The sequence below is a fragment of the Carettochelys insculpta genome, chromosome 9 (genome assembly GCF_033958435.1).
Source record: "Carettochelys insculpta isolate YL-2023 chromosome 9, ASM3395843v1, whole genome shotgun sequence".
Taxonomy (NCBI): Eukaryota; Metazoa; Chordata; order Testudines; family Carettochelyidae; genus Carettochelys; species Carettochelys insculpta.
Genome location: NC_134145.1, coordinates 13958379 through 13978746, shown reverse-complemented (window position 1 = coordinate 13978746; position 20368 = coordinate 13958379). Strand labels below are relative to the sequence as shown.

The following is a 20368-nucleotide window of genomic DNA, read 5'->3' as shown; positions in this document are numbered from 1 at the left end:
TACTTGTCATGTTGCCATTCCCAGCTGCATTGGCTGGAGTGTCAGGATGAGGGTGGAGCCAGTGTTTGATATATATCCTGCCTATCAACTCACTCTCCACCTGGCTGGATATGGGGATAGCAGCAGCTCCAAAGATGTTGCTAGGCCATACCGAAAAATAAGGATGTACCTTACGTCTCTTAATTCTGGTGTAAGAGGCAGGTCATAGTCTTGCCTCTTGATTGTTCATAGGCAGATTCAATCTAACATTATAATGGCTGGATCATACACCTTCTTTGTCTTACAGGAAATCCTTCTTCTCCGGTCATGCCTCCTTCTCGCTATATACCATGCTTTATTTGGCGGTGAGTACCCTCCATCTTCTGTGAGCTAAACCTGTTTCCAAACTGCAGTGACCCCACTTGGGATGCTCATACCACTTGTGGCAACTTGGCATCAGAAGACTACAGGGAAGGAATAAAAACCTGCCACTGAAAACTCAAAAATACTTGAACTTTTTAGCATTGTTTGGTCTTGTGACTCCTGAAATTTCAGCCTGGCTGTGCAGACTTTGGCTGTATCAGGACTGTTACTTATGACTCAAGGTGAATCCTGCATTCCTTGCTCAACTTCCCACTGATCTCAATGAGAGTTTGGGGTGAGCCAAACAAGGAAGCTGCATTGCAGATTGATGCACAGGGGCTCTATTTAGAGTATATTAGGCAGCTTGCTCTGTCCTTGATGAATATAGAAGACTAAATAGCTGCCTCTGTAGGCTAAAGACTGGTTTATATGTCACGTTTGGGAAAGCAAAGCACATGAACTCGCCTGCCCACACAATTTGATCCAAGCCGTGGGCTGGTCTGTTTTTCTTTGTCAATGAAAAATGGCTCTGCCCTTCCTCTACTCTGCCCTTGAGTAATGCAGTGTGCCAAGGTGCTTCCTGCCTTTAGCACTCATGAAGCAACCCAACACAGGTCAATTATGGGTGGAACTACAGTCAAGTTTTTGGAAAGGGGATTTGGACAGTGATTTGTGTAAAAAATAATTAGGGAAAAGGTTTTGGGAAACTTTCAAAGATTTGCGGCCCCCATATCTCCTGTAACCTTATATTGGAAACCAAAGAAGCAGCCCTGTTCTTAGGGAAACATTAAACAAGAACTTTTATTTATCCATGAGCAGTTACCACCTGCCCCCCTCCCCGGTACCCTACTCTTTCTTAGCCATCAGAAGAAAGAAATTACCACTGTTCCCTCCTGGTTTTTAATCTCTGGATTTTTACCCTTCCTAGGCTGGAAGCGGATTCCGGAATTTAATTACTGGGGTTTTAAAGTTTGGGAAGGGGGTTCTATTAATTTATATCTTCTTTTGCTTTTTTCTTTTCTTGAAACATTTCAAATTGATTCTGGAAACCCTTATGCCATTTCCTCTCAGTGACGTGAAAATGTCAGTGAACAGCTGAGGATGTCTGATGGGAACGAAATTGGACACTTTCCACCTACTCCTCCCCACCCAACATTGGATTTAATATTGTACATGTATGTAAGAGAGAGAGAGAGAGAGAGAGAGAGAGAGAGAGGACTGTAGCAACAGTTCTGTGCTACTGGTTTGTGAATGACTATTTTGTTATACTCATCAACAAAAATCACATAAGTTTTCTGTGAAAAAGTAACTCCCCCCTACCAACCCCAAAATGCCTTCCGTGAGTGATCTCTGTTTATACACCCCTAAATGCAGCAGCTTTCATTAAATTTAAAAGGCTAAAATTTGCATTACCATGGCGGCGGATGAGGGGATCATTCATAGTGCCAAAGCCAATGCCTTGATGGTTCACAGAAATCTAAGCCCTTAACGGCTGATTTTTAAAACTTTCCATACTAAGCTTGGGAGATACCACTTGCCATGAGTGTTAAAAAAGATTCTGTAAGCAGTCAAGCAGGTTATCTGTCAGCTTTGGTTTCAGGAAATTCTTAAGGACTGGCAGCTTTAATTAAACAGGTGACTAGTTTTGTGAGAACCAGAAGCAAGACTGGTGCAATGTTGGATTCTTTCTTTGCATTGTTTGCTAGATTTTGCTGCCATGCGTTTAAGGCCTCTGCTGATCCTGATACCGCAAAGGAGTAACTTCCACTCCAAGATTATAAGGCATCTCTCCTGCTGCTTCTTTTAGTAGAATACACGGGGATGAATGTGGGAGTGCTTACTCAAGCAAGACCTCTCTCCTCCTGCCTGAGTTTTGCTGGGTATCTTTGACAAAAGCAAGAGATGCAGGTCAGCATCTTGCAGGATTTTTGCCCAAGTGGCTTCAATAGAAGTAGACTGAAGGTTTCTGGGTTTATCCCTCCTGTGTTAAAAGCATTGGGCAGGTTGTTTTACGCAGGACTCACCCAGCAAGTGAGAAAGAAACTGGCTCAGAGACTCAGATACACAGGCTGGGCCTGACTGTCTACAGCTCCATGCACTGGGTTCCCTGCAGAGGCAAGAGACAGGCCTGGAGATGGTATCTTGCATAAGATGCTACCGTGGGCCATTGTGAACAATGCTTATTTTGTCCTCCCATTTCTCATCACTTTGCCTCAGTGTCTGCCATGAATTTTTCTCCGGGCTCCATAATAGGGTCGGATGTGGTTTTTAGCCACTGCCCCATATTTGGGGTAGCACACAGCTGATTAATTGCAGCCAAAGAGAACTTCTGCTAGACTCCTCCAGAGGGGGAATCTATTTGGCAAATAGACTGGGTGCAGGGCTGGTGAGTGATCTCATGGCGCCCTGGCGGGAGCTGGCTCTGGGCCCCTGGAAGAGGCGGGACCTTGTGCAGAAGGGACGGGGCTGAAGCTAGCCTCCTTCAGCCAGCCCCTCAGCGCTGCCAGGGCCATAGGATACACGCTACTGGGTGCTCTGGCAGCAATTTAAAGGGCTTGGGTCTCCATCTGCTGCCAGGCCACAGGGCAGTTGCCCCTTTTACTCCCCTGTTGGTGGGCCTTGACTGGGGGACACGGCCCCGGCTGCCAGGCAACAGTGACACATCAGAGAGACAGCAAGCTTGCAGCCACAGCCCACACCAGCAGTAATCGGGCTCTGATTTCGCTTCCCCCTCCCTGCCCCTGCCCTTCCCATCATCCTCATATGGAAGCACTTCGGCTGTCAGCGCTCTGCAGTGTCTGCCTCTCTCCCCCAGCCCGCTAGAGACTGAAAACAAAACATTGCGGAAGCTGGCTTTTGACCGGCACAGCTTACATCCTCTGAGACGGCAGTCTGCAAGGCACCGACCTCTGCTCCTTGGCTGGGTTATAACAAGCTGACCTGCGACACTGGATTGGTTCCATTTATCCCTCTGGGTGGAGGATGATTGGCCCAGAAGTCCCTGCGGTTTTTAAGGCTTGAAATACCAAGCTGGGGTTTGTAACAGGCCATCAGGTCAGATGTTGTGTTCCTAGAACTAGGGCAAAAATTCTGTTAAAGGGTTTGATAGCCATTTAAAGGGGCAGGTGGAAGAAATAAGCAGAGACATAGGTGGGAATAGTGTGTGTCTGATGTCAGGAAGCCAATCTGTCTCTCTGCCATATCTCTGCTTCCTGTCAGCATGAAAGTCGTTTGCTTTGTACTTGCTGCCACCAATGGCATAATGAAAATGTACCACCCCAGGCACAGAATCCATTGTACTGAAAGGCTGGTAACGGTAGAAAAGCTCATGAGATTTTATTAGCAGCATTGTTTCCAGTAAGCTAAGCAATTGGGTGACCACCAAGGAGAAATTCAGGTGTGGCCCAGCTGATTAGCAGAATGCCCACAGCCACACACAGCTAGCAGCATGTGTTTCTACTGGTGGTGCACGTGTGAACATGCCTTGGTGCACATAACAAAATTTATTCTACCCATGGATGGAAAGAAAAATAGTGGGAACACTGATTAATAGGTGTTAAAAAACTCTCTCTCCTTCCCAGGTGATTGGGGGAGAGGAGCTTTGTAAGACTTGACTGATACATAGATAGGTCCCTGCAAAGCACTATTGTGTCATGCGTCCGCCATGCCTGGGTGTCAGTTATCTTGATATAAACAAATCGTGGGCCCTCTGATTCCTGGGAAGCTGCTTAGCAAATGTTTGGCTCTTGCACAGCTCAGGGCTGCTGATCTGATGGGAGGCTTGGCAGGGGCCTGTGAAAGAGGGAACTGGCTGCACGTTTTTCAGGCATCTCCTGCAGACATCGGGATCAATTGGATCCTTTTTTTTTTTAAAGACATGCTTGGACAAATATATGGGGGCTTAGTGAACAATGCAGAATACACACTCAGCAGTGACTCGCACGTTCAGCCAAGTATCTCATTCTCAAATGATCAGCCCGAGGAAACTAGCAAGAATCTGTGGGTGGGTACTGCAAATAATTCATTGATCTGCTGTATCCTCAATAAATATATACTGTATACAGTTCTCCCAACCCTTCCTTTTCAATGGGTCTACGCCATTCATTGGTCAGATCTCTGGCCAGAAGAGCTTAAATGGAGACCTCAAACACACTAGGAAGTATGTATTTGTGTGAGGAGACTACACCAAAAACTAACAGACATCAGTTTTACAAAATGTCTAAGTTTTGGGGAGTCAAAATAGGCCATGGACTTAGTTTCCTGAAAGGTGCCCTGACTCTCATTTATCCTCAGAACCGATCCATAGTAGTAAGAACAGTACATGCTTCCCTACGACCTCCACCACTTCCTGACCAATGTGCTTCAGTTTTGAGCAGGAAAGTCCTAGCTCTGGAGATGAGAAGATAGGACAAGTCATTGGCTTCCTTGCTGAGGCTGTCAACTGGTGTGAATTGTAGTGGATTTCTTTTTTCAATGAGAACATTTATCCACTGGGAGCTGGACTGATAAGATATCCAAATAGGGCCAAGTGTTTTGTTACTATTTGCCCCCATTCATGAAATAGAAATAACTAGTAAGCACCGAAGGGGGTTTTATATTCCAGATCTCTTGGCAAGTGCCTCCAGGCAGACATTTACTATACACAAAAACTCCTGCGTTCAATTTGAAAAATAGGTTCAGGTTTACCCTTTCTGTCATTTTCTTGTGATCAAATTCATGCAATTAGTATCACTTGTTCTGTGTAACAATTTATAAAGGAAAATGACTCTGGTATTCCCTTTGTACTAATTTTTCTTGCCTTGTTACCAGCTGGCTCAGTAGAACCTTACTGTAATTTTTATAGAGGGGAGGTTAAAAGGGAGATACTGCATGCAGCTCTCTGATTTTTCCCACATTTTTTGGTTTGGAAATAGATGAGACGATTTGCATGTATTTGAGTGCACAATAACGTTGTGTCTTTGGAGGAGGGGGAGGTAGAGGAGAGATGTGTTCTTTGTTTAGGTTAACACCAGGTAAAACCCTACTGAAAACAAGGTGGGTTGTAGTTTTCACAGGAGTTAGCAAGTAAGCTTAAAGAATGTGGGGACATGTAGCGTTTGTTTCAACCAGTTAGCATGTGAAAACTACAGACTGCCTCATTTGCAGCAGGGTTTTACTTCTTGGTAGTCAACCCAGTTTAGGAATACACCTTTAGTGAAGACAGAGGGTAAGGGTGAAAACTCTGAAGATCAGATAAGGCCCATAAGGATGTTGAACTATGAGGATGCAGATGGCTTTGTACAATAGGACTTTTTGGCCCAGGTGGATCATAGAGCTAAGCACAGTGGGACGGAAAGGGGAACCCCGGGGGATCCTAGAGCTGTCGTTGCCCTAAGAACCATCTTTAACTATCTTAGTTCTTTTTTACTGCAGTGATCCTCATTCTTTCCTGAGAACTGGAATGCCAGCAGTTACTGCTGTGGTTTGCTGTTATGATGTCACCTTAGATTAACTGACTGATTGCAATTCTCTTTAGCATTGTTCTTTGCTTGTGGCTCAGTGGCGGAGCTGGGTCATTGAATACTCTCTCCAGTCCAAGAACCGTGCGAGTTTAGTAGCGTGCGGCTACACACTTGGGGGAGGTCTGGAGTGATTTAAAAAACACAAGTGCTGGGTTCAACTCCTACTTAGCTGATAGTTTGGGGTTTCAGAGGGATTGGGCCAAAATGTGACTGCTCAGTACCTGTCTGCAATTAGATTTCAGTTTATACAGTTGACAAAAGAAAGAAAATGCAAACATCCATTTTGCTCTTATGAGGTCTTTTGTGCTCCTAAGCTGCAGCTCACAGTCAGTCACCTTAACTGCATCCAGTCAGGCTAGTGCACTTCACCAGGGATGAATTTGGCCTCAGGCGAGGTCTATGCTAGTCCTGAAAATCGATCCTAAATAAGCAGTTCCAGTTTTGACAATTGTGTGGCTGTAATCCGTGTATCTAGGATCGACTTAGACATCCATCCTTGTAGAGGGAGGTTGTCATGAGAAATGCTCCTGTTGATCGACCTCCCTAACTCCTTGCGATAATGAAGAGTACTAGAGTCAACTGGTTTGTTTTGGTCCATCTCCACTAGGTGCGTAAAATCAAACCCTGGAAGATCGACCTGGTCCTGGAAAGTATAGACGTACCCTCAGAAAGTTTTGCCCAAATAAACGTTCCAAGATTTGTGGCCTTTTCCAAGAGTCTGAGGGGAAGGCTTACCTGGAACATAACTTCAGGTCAAGTGTAAAGAGTCCAGTCAGGGAAACTTGCTAAGGCCCTGCCATTGCTTAGACTGAAATCTTAAGAAAGAAAATGACAAATTTCCAAGATCTGGCTGAATGCAGATGTGTGGGACAGATGGGGTGAGATGGGAGTTCCTTTTAACCAGCACAGGGGCAAGCTTTACTCAGCACTTTATACTCTGTACACCCGTCCAAAGTATAAAGTGTAAATGTTCTTCTCTTCCTGCCTGCTCCTAACTTGCGATCCTAGAGCTGAACACAAACTGTTGTCTCATTCTGTTTGCTTAGGCTCACTTGTTGACCACAGTCAGCTCCCACTGACATCAGTGGAAGTTCCCTGGCAGGAAAAAAGCTATGCACTGCTCGTAAGGCCATCTGTTCTGTGGTAATGCGGCTTCTGCCAGTACTTCTGACAATGGGCAGGCTTGCTAAAGAGCTATGACTCCATATGTCACTTCATCCTTTCTTCCCTCACACCTTTTGTTTGGCCTGTTCCTTTTAATCATGTGTTACTTTACTTTGTGGGGCTGCAGTGGAAGTAACATATTTTATATGATTATTTCACCTCCACCCGTGCTCCCCATAAACTCTTCTCACGTGGCAGCATTTAGACACTTAGCAGAAGCCAGTTGCCAATTCCTTACAGTCTGTTCTGAAAAAGGTTTTCTGAAAAGCTGCTGGGGGTTTCCTGCTTTATCGTTATACCACTGATTTTTCTGTGCCAAGAGACTCTGATCCCGTCTGTTTTTCCTTTAGCTTTTGGTTTTGCTTTTCTTGGCTCTTCTTCACAAATTATATGTGTTTCACATACATCAAGGACTATGGTTTCAATATAGCCTCAGTCCAGCCTCCTAAATTCATGCCTGAAATATTCGGTTTTAGGTGTTATCTGTTATGTATGTATCCTCACAACTTCCTGCAAGGTAGGGAAGTCCAATTATCTCCATTTCACAAAGACAGAACTGAGGCATGGGGAGGCTAAGTGAATTGCCCAAGGTCAGTAGGCTGTGGCAGATCAAGAAATTGAATTGTCGCCCCTCAAGTGGCAGGTGTAGTACTCTGACTTTTGGACTGTCTTCCCTATTTCACTCAAATATTTTTTGAATGTCCCAAATTATATGTGTATGCCTAAGAACATAAACTTGGCCAGTGTTGGTCCAGTCTAGCTCAGTATCCTTTCTTCTTACAGTGGCCCGTGCCAGGTGTCTTAGAATAGACAATCCAAATGATCCATTTGAATGATCCATCCCTTGCCATCTACTCCCAGCTTTTGGCAAACAGTGGCTAGGGACATTCAGATCATGGGATTGCATCACTGATCATCCTGGTTAGTCGCCATTGATGGGCCTGTCCTCCATGAACACACCTAGCTCTGTACTTTCTGAAGCCTTTTTCCTCATGATACCCATAGTGTGTGGCTCTTTGCACTCTATCTGTGGCTCTTCATCCCTAACTGGTTGGCCACCCCTGCATTACTGTTTCTTATGAAACATTTAAAATTTATTTCTTAAGGAACTGGAATGAACATGGCAAAAAGCTCTATGCATTAATTTAGTTCTTGAGTTCTTCTAGCAAAGCAGAGGCGCACTGTACATGAAGTGTATGCAGTGCACAGGATCCAAGCTTGTACCTGAATATAACAGAGGCTGCAATCTTGCATCTGAACATCAGTGGCAATGGAAATGTAGTTGGCATCCCTGGGCTGCTTTATAAAACACTGCTCTGATTCCCAAAATGTGGACTGCTACGAGGTAACACTGAGCATAAGCTTTCGTGGGCAAAGACCTGCTTTGTCTTTGTCTGACGAAGCGGGTCTTTGCCCACGAAAGCTTATGCTCCAAAATATCTGTTAGTCTATAAGGTGCTACAGGACTTCTTGTTGTTTTTAAACAGCTTCAGTCTTCCCCTTCAGACATGGCTGCATTTTAGCTGTCTCTGAAGGGCTTTTGAGGATGAGCAGTGCTTTTAAATCCATCTGGATGACAGATGCAATGTGTTTATAAAACTTTTTTATGATTAACCAAGTCTTTGCCTGCATATAAATTACTGTTAAAAACTGAAGTACAAATATGTGGAAGTGAATTCACCAGCATATATGGTGATGCAGTCCATAGACTCTGTAATGTGCTTTGGCCAGCATGGAACTGCCTTGGTACTGCTCTATTCCATCGTAATTGGCTGCCAATTTGGATAATTTGAAGCATGTGCTGGATTGGTGCAAAAGCTTCTTCGTATCATTTTAATGCTCTGCTGTGTGCTTTTTCCAAAAGAGGTAGATGATAAGTTTGAGGAACAGACACACCATATTAAGCCATTGAGTTCAGCTTTCCACATTTGCCTTTGTACAGTGTTACTGTGTCTTTTTGGGATGCTATGGAAATATGCCTGGGTTTGAGTGTCATTTACACTAAAGCCGCTTTACACCATTCGCCTGGCAGAGTGCCTGGCCATGAAGTTTTATTCAGTCACCACTTTTTCCAGGTGGCTATTTGCTGTATTTTCTATGTCATTGGTTGGAATGGCAGAGCTGTTTAGCTGGGCTACAGTTCTAGACAGTAGGCCGTTTTGTATTCTGTCTTGCAAGTGTTAATGAAGAAGCTGGTGGACCTGTCCCCTCCCTAGACACCCCCTCACAGACCCCAGACAGAGCTATGACTTCCTGACTTACATCCTTCTCCCCCTTGCAGCCTTCCCCACCCCAGTTTCCACTTCCTCATGCATGCACCGGAAGAGAGCCCTTTCTGGGAGGGCACGGCTCTTCTTGACTCTGCCTTGGGGGTGATCAGCCTCAGGCAACTTTGATTAGTGGACAGAAGGTTCCAGTTTTCCTGTCGTCTCTTCCCCTTTGGCTTCCCCAGTTCCCACAGGAACCTGGGAAGTAGGTTGTGCCCACCGTTTGCAACGGAAAAAGAAAAAAAACCAACAACCCTCGAGATAACTGTAGAGGGGACAATACCCATCTGACGTCACTTCAACTTTTTCATTTCAGGTCAAGTCCTTTTGTTTCCCTTTGTAAGTAAAATAACATGCCCATCCCCCTCCCAACACACACATGCCCCTCCCTAGCACACAAAGGCACTGCAGAATTTTGTGTGTTGACAGACGAGGGCTCAGTCTGGCAGATAGTTTTTCCTGATGGGAGCAGCCCCAACATAACCTACAGGCCTGCTGATGTCAGTTGTGAGGGCACCCAGGTCCCAATGTACCATGTCGTGATTCCGAAGCAGGGACAGCTCTTGTTGCACTATTAATTGTCCAGTTGTTGCAGAGCGAAGGAGGTGGATATAGGCATAGTTGTAACCAGCCTTTTCTAGCTGAAGAGTTCCTGCATTAGAGAAGCAGCTTGCTGCCTCCCTTTCAGATTGGCTTTTTTAATGGGTGAATGTGAGTAAATGTCAAGTTTGTGGTGGTATTGGCATTTTAATGGCTGTAAAGCATCAGTGGGCGACAGGAAGAGGAAGTGGGCCCCATGAGAGTCCCTCTTTCACCTCAAGGGGCTGCAGCACCCTATGGATCCCTGTCTGCCCCCCCATCCCCCACGTGTCTTTCTCCCTGGGAGAAAGAGGGAGGAGTTGGAAGTGTGGGGTTCTAGTACCCCAGTGCATGAGATGTGTTATGGGGGCAGGCAGATAGGGGTCTACCAGCTGCAGGTGGAGCCCCAGTGGATGAGGTCTACCACTGTTATAAAGCTTTAGCTTCTTTGAATCTGTAAATTGCCATTAAATAATTGTCTGACTCGCCCATGCCCAATTTCCCACCATACTTAAATCCTATCATTTCTCATAACTGAACAATGACATTAATAAAAAAAATTGGGAAAATGCTTAAAAATAAACACTGATAAGATTGTCTGAAATTATAAAAATAAAACAAAAAATTGAATTCTGCAAAGCCTTTTGCTGGGTCTGGCTAAATAGAAGCAGGAGTGTTAATAGGATCTCTCAGTGCTCCGCTCAGCAAATGTGGGAAGACTGTCGTTTTACCTTCTGCCTTCCACAGCCTTGTCAGGGAAAAGTGATCTGGAATTGGGAAGAACAATGAGAACAGGGGAACGCACAGGAGTGTGGACTGCTTTCTTGTAGCGTCCATCTGCAGAAGGACTGGCTGCCCAGGGCAGCCTAGCACCACAGACTCAGCGCCTAGCACCACAGACTCAGGCTCGTGCTATGGTGCTAAAAATAGCCCTAGGTGAAGGTTGCAGCTTGGGTTGGAGCTCAGGTTCTGCAGCCTGGAGGCTGGGGTTAGTTCAGAGCCTAAACTCCTCTGGGCTAAGCCCCCTCGAAATCTCACTGCCTCTCAACACGGGATTAGAATCTCACCACTTCTGCTGCTATGGTGACTTCCTTGGGCACCAATGTCAGGCAGCTTTTGTTGTCTGAAGTCATTCATATCCTTTAATACCACCCACCTCTCCCCACATAACACAGTGAAGGCCAAATTCTGCCCTTGGATACGTGCATGAAATTCCTGCTGTATCCAACGGCAGCCTGCCTCTGAGGGCAGAGTGACAGTCCTCCGCTCCGTTTCTACAGCTAGCTAGTGCATTGGTTCTACATTGCTGCACACACTGTGGCAAGGGCGTGAAATTAATTCTCTCCTTTGTTTTTCTTTTCTCTCCTTAGTTATATCTGCAGGCCAGGTTCACGTGGAAAGGAGCCCGCCTGCTACGCCCCCTTCTGCAGTTCACCCTGATCATGATGGCATTTTACACAGGATTGTCCCGTGTGTCTGACCACAAGCATCACCCTACAGATGTGCTGGCAGGATTTGCACAAGGAGCCCTGGTGGCTTACTGCATAGTGAGTAGCATCTCTTACTATTGCACTAATGACATGGAAAGAGTGTTCCCTGTAAGATGAGTGCATTGAGTGGCCGCCCAGGAGAGATTAAGGCGCTGCCCATCTGATTAGCAGTGCCCACAGCAGACAGCATGTGTTTCCATTGGTGGTGTATAGCCACACATGGCTTGGAGGGATCACAAAATGTATTCTGCCCATGGATGTTAAAAATTAGAGGCAACAGGGCCTGGCAATCCTGGTAATGTTGGAGATGCTGATGGGCATAGTCTGTGATGGAGACTATTTTCCCTGTTAGGAAAGGCAGCCACTTCCAGGCAGCTGGGGCCGTTGAGAGTTACCATTTACATCATGGGTGTCCAACCTTTTGGCTTGCCTGGGCTGCATTGAGTGAAGAGGAATTGTCTTGGGCTGCATATAAAATATATAATGTAGTTAATGTATATAAATCACATAATAATCTTAAAAGTTTATGATCTTGTGGGGCCGCATTACTAGCTGTCCAGGGCCGCATGCGGCCCGCGGGCCACGGGTTGGACATGCCTGATTTACATGGTGGATGGCTTTCTCCAGGGGGCTGCAGTATGGAAGATGCAGAGTAAACCAAAATGCCTCTGCAAAACTTCTTTTTGTTGTGGGTGTGGATGATGCATGGAGCAGGTAGGGAGTGTTGTGAGATGTAAGGGGGCTCAGTCCTGAATCAGACTCCTGCAACACCACCCAGTTACTGCTGTGTAGCAACTGCTGTCAGGCATAAGTGGAGGGAATAACTGTTAAGCCCCTGTGTCCTCAGCTGTGCACGTTCTCCACCCCTGAGCCCTTGCAAATAAGGGAGCAGGCACGCAGAGCACTTGACAATGCTTTACAATGAGGATAACTACACGTAGTGCTTACCCCTCCTTTGCACTAATGAATAACAACCTCGGCAATGCACCAGCCAAGGATTAGCAGGATCAAAGCCCATGTGTAAAATGCAGAGAGTCTCATTTGAAACCTAGTTATGTAGAACCAACACAGAATCATAAGTGAAGCAGCTGTGTGCTACTCCTCCCTCGGAGCCTTACGGTCAGTATGTTTTCAAGGATCCTTTCCAATCCAGCCAAGCTACCAGTGCAGCTCAGGGACGTTAACATGCCAACAGTGGTGGCAGTTCTTCAAAGGCTAAACACTAGTTATGCTGATGTTTTCCTGTGTTGCTGGCTGTACATGGTCAAACCTCCGCAGAGGCTAGATACAGAAAGTTCTCAGTAAGTCTTGTGGGTGGGGAACATGTATGTGCCCTGAGTTTAACCAGAAAATTTCCCTGCCTGGGAATGTGGATGTTGGGTTTGTTCTTTTGATTGGAGCCTTTTTTTTTCTTAGTATATCACAAAAAGTTTGTGAGAAAATGGTTTACAAAAGCCATGATTGCTTGTCTGTCGCTGCCTGGCTTGTTCTCATGCAATTTACTCGCAAAAGAATGACCTGATTGCATAGTCCTTTAACTCAAAGTGACACATGTAAACGTTTAAAGAAGGAGGAATGGGAGCTGGCTCTGGGTAACGATGTGATTGTTTTCAGTATAGCTATCTTGCTGAGAAACAAAGGGACTGGGAACTAAAGTAATTATGTGGCTTTAGAAACTCTTCAAGACAAGTTTTTAAAAGGTGACACACTTTGTTTTGCTTGATCTCAAAGTAAAGTAAACCTCCAGGCAAGGAATAAAATTCACTAGTGGTTTATTGGCAGGGATGGAAAATAGGTTGTCCTTATCCCACTTATTGATAAAATGCTAAACCTGAGCCAAAAACCTGTAATCTAGTTGTTTAAAAAATATTAACCCCTTTGGGTATGGCAGTTGGGTTCTGCTATTGCCAAGGCAACATTACGGCTGGGTGTTAGCAAATCCTAAATACCAATGCCAAAGCGTTAACTGGTGGAAGACTTCCACATAGGCCACTGCCGCACGTGACTTTGTTTCTTATATTTGCCTCTTTAATCCATAGTAGAAGCAAAATCATTATGGCTCACATATCTTTTGTTCAAATGTCAAGGTATTTCTCAAAGCCTTGCAAACCTTTTATTGTCCTGAGCAGCCAATTATAGAAACAACGCATCCCTTTTGAAAGCTCTGGGAGCAAAAAACAGTTTTGGGCAAACTTTGAAATGGTCAAGCAGTTTTTCCTACTTCAGGTGCTTCATATCACATCATCAGGCTTTGTCTGGATACAAGTTGTGCATGTAGTCAAGACCGCTTTGTATGGGTAACTTTCTAAATCCTCTTTGCCTTCTTTTTGTCACTTGAAAGCTTTGTCACCAGTAACGGGGAAGACACATGTGAACAACATGATAAAAGGATGAAACGCACTATCAATCTCAGTGCGTCTGAGCAGTGGCTTCTGAAAGACAATAGGGGACCAGATGCTAGGGATGGACATTTGTATATTTCCTTTCTAATTGCAAGTTGCAGATTTGGTGGCCTCCTCCCTGACCCTTTAACAGATGGCAGATTGTACTGTGCCAGGAGGAGGGTGAGAATGTTGTTCCCTGGCTGATTTTCCTGTGATGAAGTAAATCACCATAAGGAAGCAGCTGCCTGATTATTTCACAGGCAGACTGAGTCTTTCCCTTCTCACACAGAGCACGCCCACTCTACTCACTGCTCTTTTGTACGCTTCAATTCCTAGCGTGGAGCGGAGGGGGTGGGGGGCACTTATCATTCACTGCCCTCTTCCTACTGCCTGGGAAGAACGCAAGTGGCTTGCAGTGAGATTCAACCCAAACCCCATATGTGGCCAGGTGCAAATAACAGCTACAATGGTCTTGGAATCCTGAACTTGCTTGTTTAAAAAAACGAGGGCCAGGGTTTGTGTTTGCTCAATATGGGCCTACATTTCTTCTTTTGGGGGAGATGGTTTGGAGCTCCCTTCCCAGTAAGGTTCATTGTCCCTAAAAAGCTGCTAGGCTGCTGCCACTGGGAAGCATTGGAAACCACACCAGGGTTCCCTGAAGTCAGAATCACAACAGTGGTGTAGGAATGAGCGATCATCCCACCTCCTGCCAAAATTGTCAGGATGTCAGAGGACTGGGTCACATGAGTAAAGGATCCAAGATCAGGCTCTTAGTGATGGTGGCTTTAAGCTAGTGGCCCTCCTTTATCTCAGTGGGAAGCAAGATTGCCACAGTGAAGATGGTTGCCTGGGATAGGGTAGTTTGGCTAGCTGTGCTTGCATAGCTAGAATTTGCGGGGTCTGCCGACTGAGCCATAATCATGCTGTGATTGGACGCAGAGGGAGCGCACGGCTCCCGCAGTCAATGCTCTGTGCAGTCAGCACACACCTCACTTCACATGTCTCACTTTACACGTCTGTCATGGTACTAATACCAATAGGAGAAAACCTAGGCTGCTGGAAACCAGTGGGGTCTGGCAACCCCGCGCATGGGCAATAATAAACAAAATGTCTTGCAAAGCCAAATGTGGCCCATGGGCCGCAGGTTGCCCAACACTGCTCTAAGTCCTACCTTAGACATTTCTCTTGGAAATGATGTATTTTTATTTTCATAATAGAGTTCAGTAGCTTCCCATTCCATCCCTTGCCTAGGATCAGACTCACCCCCAAATGACAGCTGCAGACTCCGTAAGTCTGCATGACCCATCTCCCACTATGTCCCAGAACAGCTCGGAGATCACAGGCTTGCATCCCTGACATCACCCTGCAACTTCAGAGTCAACTGTCATTGGCCAGCTGCACAACTTCCCTCCTCCCCATGCCTAGCTCTTCATTTTCTCTTCCTCCCTCTCCTGCCCAGCTGCTACCTGCTTGCACACTAGCTGCTAGGCACTCTTTGCAGGCTGTCTGCCCACCCCTAGGGGGTGAGGCTGCCTCCCCAAACACTGTCTGGGCTGAAAGCCGAGCAGTGGCATCATGCTATCAGCAGCTCTGCTCTACAGTTTGGGGAAAGCAGCACACTTCTACCTAATCCACAGTGCACAGCCATGGCCAAAACCTGGAGGCTGTTCAGTCTCATGGTCCACATGCATGTGTTGGGACTAAGAGCTCCCAACTCGCTTCCTTTTGCGCACCACCAGGTCCTAGCCACCCCAACTTCCACAGCAACCTCATGACCCCTCCCCTCTCCCCAGGATTCTGCTACGCCTGGGGCAGGCAATAAGATGGTGGCGGTTCAGCAGGATGAGCCCCTGACAGATCACGGCCACTATATTTACCTGTGGGTACTTGCAGCTCCCATTGGTCACGGGACTCTCTTCCTGGCCAATGAGAGCTATGGAAAGTGATGCAGACCGGGACACTGCTTGTTGCAGCTCCCATTGTCTGGGAACGGCAATCTATGGCCAGTGGGACCTTCAAGCACCTGCACCAGAGAACGCACAGGTAAATACGGCAGTGGCCACCCACCAGGGGCTAACCCTGTGAACTGGATCCAGCCTGTGGGCCAATATTTGCCCACCGCTGTGCTATACCTTTGCAAAACTGATTCACACCCATTCTGAAAGCTGGCAACTCACTGAAACCAGGGAGGCAGGGACACGTATTGTCTTTAAATGGATTTCTAGTTAATATCCCCCATTACATGTTACAGAATTCTGTCTTGCCCTTTCCTTTCTGAGCTAATCAGCTTTGCTCACAGAACAATAAACTCCTGCTTGTCATGGAAACCTTTCTGGAGATGCATACTGAGTAATTTCCACTTCACTTGGCCGGGGCTTTCTCTGTTATGTTGCTAGCTGGTGAAGATGAGAAAGCCAGACTTGACCTTTGATTTGCAGGACATTCAAGGCCTCCTTGCTTAGCCACAGTCTTATCATTCCTTACTACATTGTATCAGAGAAGAGTGACTCATAATCATTTCTTGCCCCACTCCGTCTGAGGAACAGCCTGCGCTGTGACTCAAGAACTGGGAGTCTCAAGCTGTTGATATTAAAAGGCCATTCAGTGAAGCAGCAATCGTGCTGTAATTTTCTGTGGAAGCCAGCTATGTGTTTCATCGCCAAGGGTTACCAAAGCTAAAAGTTGTAACAGACCCATTTGTCCTTCTCTGCCTGCAATAACAAACACAAGAAGTTTGTGTCAAGCACTTCCAGCTGATGAAACATTTTTACTGGGTTCCGACGTGAAACACAATGAGAATTTCCAAAAATCAAAATATCTCTGACATGCAGCATAAGCAGTCTCATGGGTATCACTTAATTTACATCCCTTCTGACAGATGGGAAGCATTTAAAGAGACAAGATACCTTTTGGTGTCACTTTTAAAAGCCATGTAAGTTTGTTTTACCCTTGTGCATCTGAATATGGATTTCTTTAGTCTGAAGAAAATAAATGGAATGATTGAATGGAAATATAAGATTTGTACAGTACAATTCCAGTTCTCTGCTGTCAAATTTTCTTTATGGGTGGAGAGCAGCTTCTACAGGAAGTGGAACAAATCCAAGTAAAAACTTTAACATTAAAAAGGGCTAATAAATGTGCAAACAGTTCAAGCATTAGAAGGCTTTAACACACTGGTTTGACCCAAGAAGATCATGTTTCATGATTCCTGTAAGTGTTTACATAGCCTCAAGCCATGCTAGAGAGAAATATAGTTTAAAGGGGAATTAAAACTACTACCAAATATTTGAATTAAGCCCTCAAAAGCAATGAACTTCAGAGTAAAGGCAAAAAAAAAAAAAGACCCCCAGGATGATACTTCATCCATAACTTAATCATTTACAAAACAAGAGCCACATTCAGTCTAATCCCCATCTACCTCCTGCCTGGAGCAACTGCCACCTACCTCCTCCCACAAATGGATGTCTTCTGGATTTGTTGGTGTAGAAATTGGACAGCTTTCTGACTGAATCCAACACTAGGCAGCAGGCATGTGGGATAAATACTCCAAAACAAGATATTTATTTTAGTTGGGTTTTTTTTATAGTTCTAACAACCCGAAAAGAAAAATACGTTAAAGCAGTACATTCTCGTGAGACATTCTGAGCATGTTTGCTTCTTTTAAAAAATGTGCATCCAGACTTCTGTTTTCATGGGTGCTGTTTTTCTCCCTCATTTTACTGCAGTGCAAATTCTGGCATTTAGTTGTCTAATCAGCAGATTTGTGGGCAAAGTTATTTAGCCAGACATCTGAGTGTCAGCATTTTCCCATGATGAAATAAAATATTTTAAAAAGTTAAGTCCTCTTATACTTTTCTGCTCCAAACGAATATTTATGGATAAGTAATAAAACTTGAAAAGGACTCAGGTCCCCAAATTCCCAGTGTTAGATGTAGCAATAAATTCTCATTGTAGATCAGACCAACTGTCCATCTAACTTGGTTTCTTGTTTCTGATATTAGCTTCGAAAAGATGTTGAGGAGGAAGAGTAGCACTCCTGCTGGAGTACATAGAGCAGCTGGGAAGCTATATGATACGGAGAGGCGTTAGAGGGAAATGCCTTCCAGTAAACCACTCTCAAAACATGTGGCTCCTTTATTTGCATTACATGTGGTATCCTTTACTAGAATTAACCAGTGTCAATGTGTAGTCTAGGCTTATTCCTGTAAGCATCTTATCCCTTTTCCATTGTACTGTGTTAAATCAAAGGAACTTTGAAAAACTGCAGACGAAGGAGATACAAATACATTTCTCAGTTTAAGGTTGTCATCCTATAGGGCCTGATTGGAATTTAGGGATGTAGGACTTGCTATACCAGGTTAGATCAGTGTTCCGTCCAGTCCAGGACCCCATCTCTGCCCAATACTTTAGAAACCCTGTAATGGACAATTAAAGGATACCTTTCCTTAAGGGAACATTAACCCAACAGAGTCAATGTCTGGCTTGTGCTCTGAGCTAATCAGCTGCTATGGAAAGTGGTGGAATGCCCAGCACTGGAGGTTTTCAAGAACAAGTTGGACAAACACCTCTCCAGGACGGTTTAAGCATACTTGGGTCTTTCCAGCCCTGCACTGCTGTGATTCCACAAATGTTAAAATACCTTGCATATATCATCCTCCCTGTTGCTTTGGCTAAAGTGAAATGTGTTGTGTTATTTACAGACAGCTCTGAAACATCAGGGTCAAAGTAAGTTTCAGCTCAGATGGGAAATTCTGACTCACATACTTAACTAAAAGGGGGGTTGTGAAATAGCCTTGGTGCTTGTCGGCTTTTGCGTTCCCCAGTAACTGAAGTTTGGTTCTGTTTACATCAATCTTATGGGGCTGAATAACGATGAGTCCACTCTTCATTTTGCTGTTTACGGAGAGTTATGCTGGGTGACTGTTTTTCCTTCTGGCTTCAGGTTTAAGTTTAGTAACAGAGAAAGTGTCACAGTCATGCTGGACTGATAAGGGTTAGACCATGGCTGCCAAGGAGGAAATGAATGTTTCCTCCCAGGACTTTGTTTCTTATTGTGTTTCTGCCTCCCTAAATTGTAAAAGGCTGGCCTTTTCTTATCCGGTGAAGCGGCCACGTCACCGGGTATTCAGGAAGAAGCATTCAGGAATATCTCTCCCTTCCGTTGGTCTCTGACTGGTAGAGAGTCACCCTGCTTAATCTTTAGTTTTGTAGTCATGTGTCATGGAACAAAAGAGACAGCAGAGTACAGTAGATTCTCACAATTTGGAAACTTAATGTTCGTGAATTCACTTGTTTGCAAGCAGCCGAGTGGCTGTTTCCCCGTGGCCCTGGGCAGGAACACTGGCTGCTGCTGCTTCCCCTGGGGCTCCAGGCATCCCCGTATTTGCAAAAAAATCAACATTTGTGAGGGTTCTAAATATGGAACCCTCGCTAAAGTTGAGACCATACTGTACATGAAGCAGTCCTCACTCATTACAGATAGAGTTACTTGTAAGCAGTTTTAACTTTAGGGCTTTTAACTGCCCAGTGAAGATCATTTTAAGTCTGCGGAGCTACTTGTGTGAGTCTGGCGAGCAGGATTTAAACTTTTGGGAGGTTCTTTCATCATAGTATGTTAATCATTATTACTATTATTCATTTGTATTACTTTAGAACCTAGAAAGACTGTGCCTGGACCAGAACCCTCTTGTAGTAGGTGCTGTAGAAACAAGAACAAAAAGGTGGTCCCCGCACAAAGGATCTTATTTTATTTCTGGGTTTCAAGCCTGTGCTATGAAGTTATATGTTATCAGGCTATTTATAGCGTATATAGCATAAATGCAGTCTTTTATTAATGCCCACAACAATTTATATCAAGCCATCATTTCCCGACACCCTAGGTGGCTGTTAGTCTGTTACTGTACATTTCTGTTCTGCACCTTGGAAAACAGCCATACATCGGTTAAGGGCCCAATCTTATAAAGTTTTAGGTACTCTCAAGTTCCATTGCCCCTACTAGAGTCTGAGACTGAAGACACATGATGAAGGGGCCAAGATGAGGGCTCAGGAATTTCTAGGTTCCAGTCCTGCCATTTGCTAACTCAAAGAATTTGATTATAGTAAAATAGAACATGAATACTCTCTCACTGATAATCTGTCAAATAGTATTGGAAGAATACTTCATCAGATGTTGATACATTGATTTCTAAATTATATTTACAGGTGTTTTACGTCTCAGACCTCTTCAAGCCCAAGATGAAGACTTCCCTGCCTCCTCCTCCAATCCGGAAAGACATCCTTTCACCTGTGGACATCATTGAGCGGAACAATCACCACAATATGGTGTAGACTTTTGCAACCCTCCTCCTTCCACAACCCTCTTTTTTTTTTTTTTTTGGTTGCAAAAATGACTGCTGACAGCAACTACCTGCTGCTCTCAAATCTCATCAGACAGTAGAATGTAGGGAGAGACTTTCTTTTGCCCAACTAATAAGGCCTTGCTCTCTGGCCTTTTCATTTGCAATAATTGCATGAAATGGGTGTTGTTCAACTAAGTCAAAAGCAACAATGGGAAAAAATAAACAAACAGCGGTGCCGGAATTCTGGATGTGCAATTGGTTGAATGTTCATGTTATAGTGAACCCAAATTGTTCATATCATAA

The 20368-nt window shown here is 44.9% G+C and overlaps 1 protein-coding gene across 1 annotated transcript in view; it reads left to right on the top strand.

Annotated features, from left to right (window-relative positions):
- Positions 1 to 20147, top strand: part of PLPP3 (phospholipid phosphatase 3) — a 68465-nt gene extending 48318 nt beyond the window's left edge. Inside the window, exons 4-6 of the mRNA XM_075002331.1 lie at positions 287 to 344; positions 11224 to 11400; positions 19929 to 20147. Coding sequence (XP_074858432.1) covers positions 287 to 344; positions 11224 to 11400; positions 19929 to 20054 — 361 coding nt within the window. The 3' untranslated portion in view covers positions 20055 to 20147. The remainder of the gene's footprint in view (positions 1 to 286; positions 345 to 11223; positions 11401 to 19928) is intronic.
- The last annotated feature ends 221 nt before the right edge of the window (positions 20148 to 20368 follow it).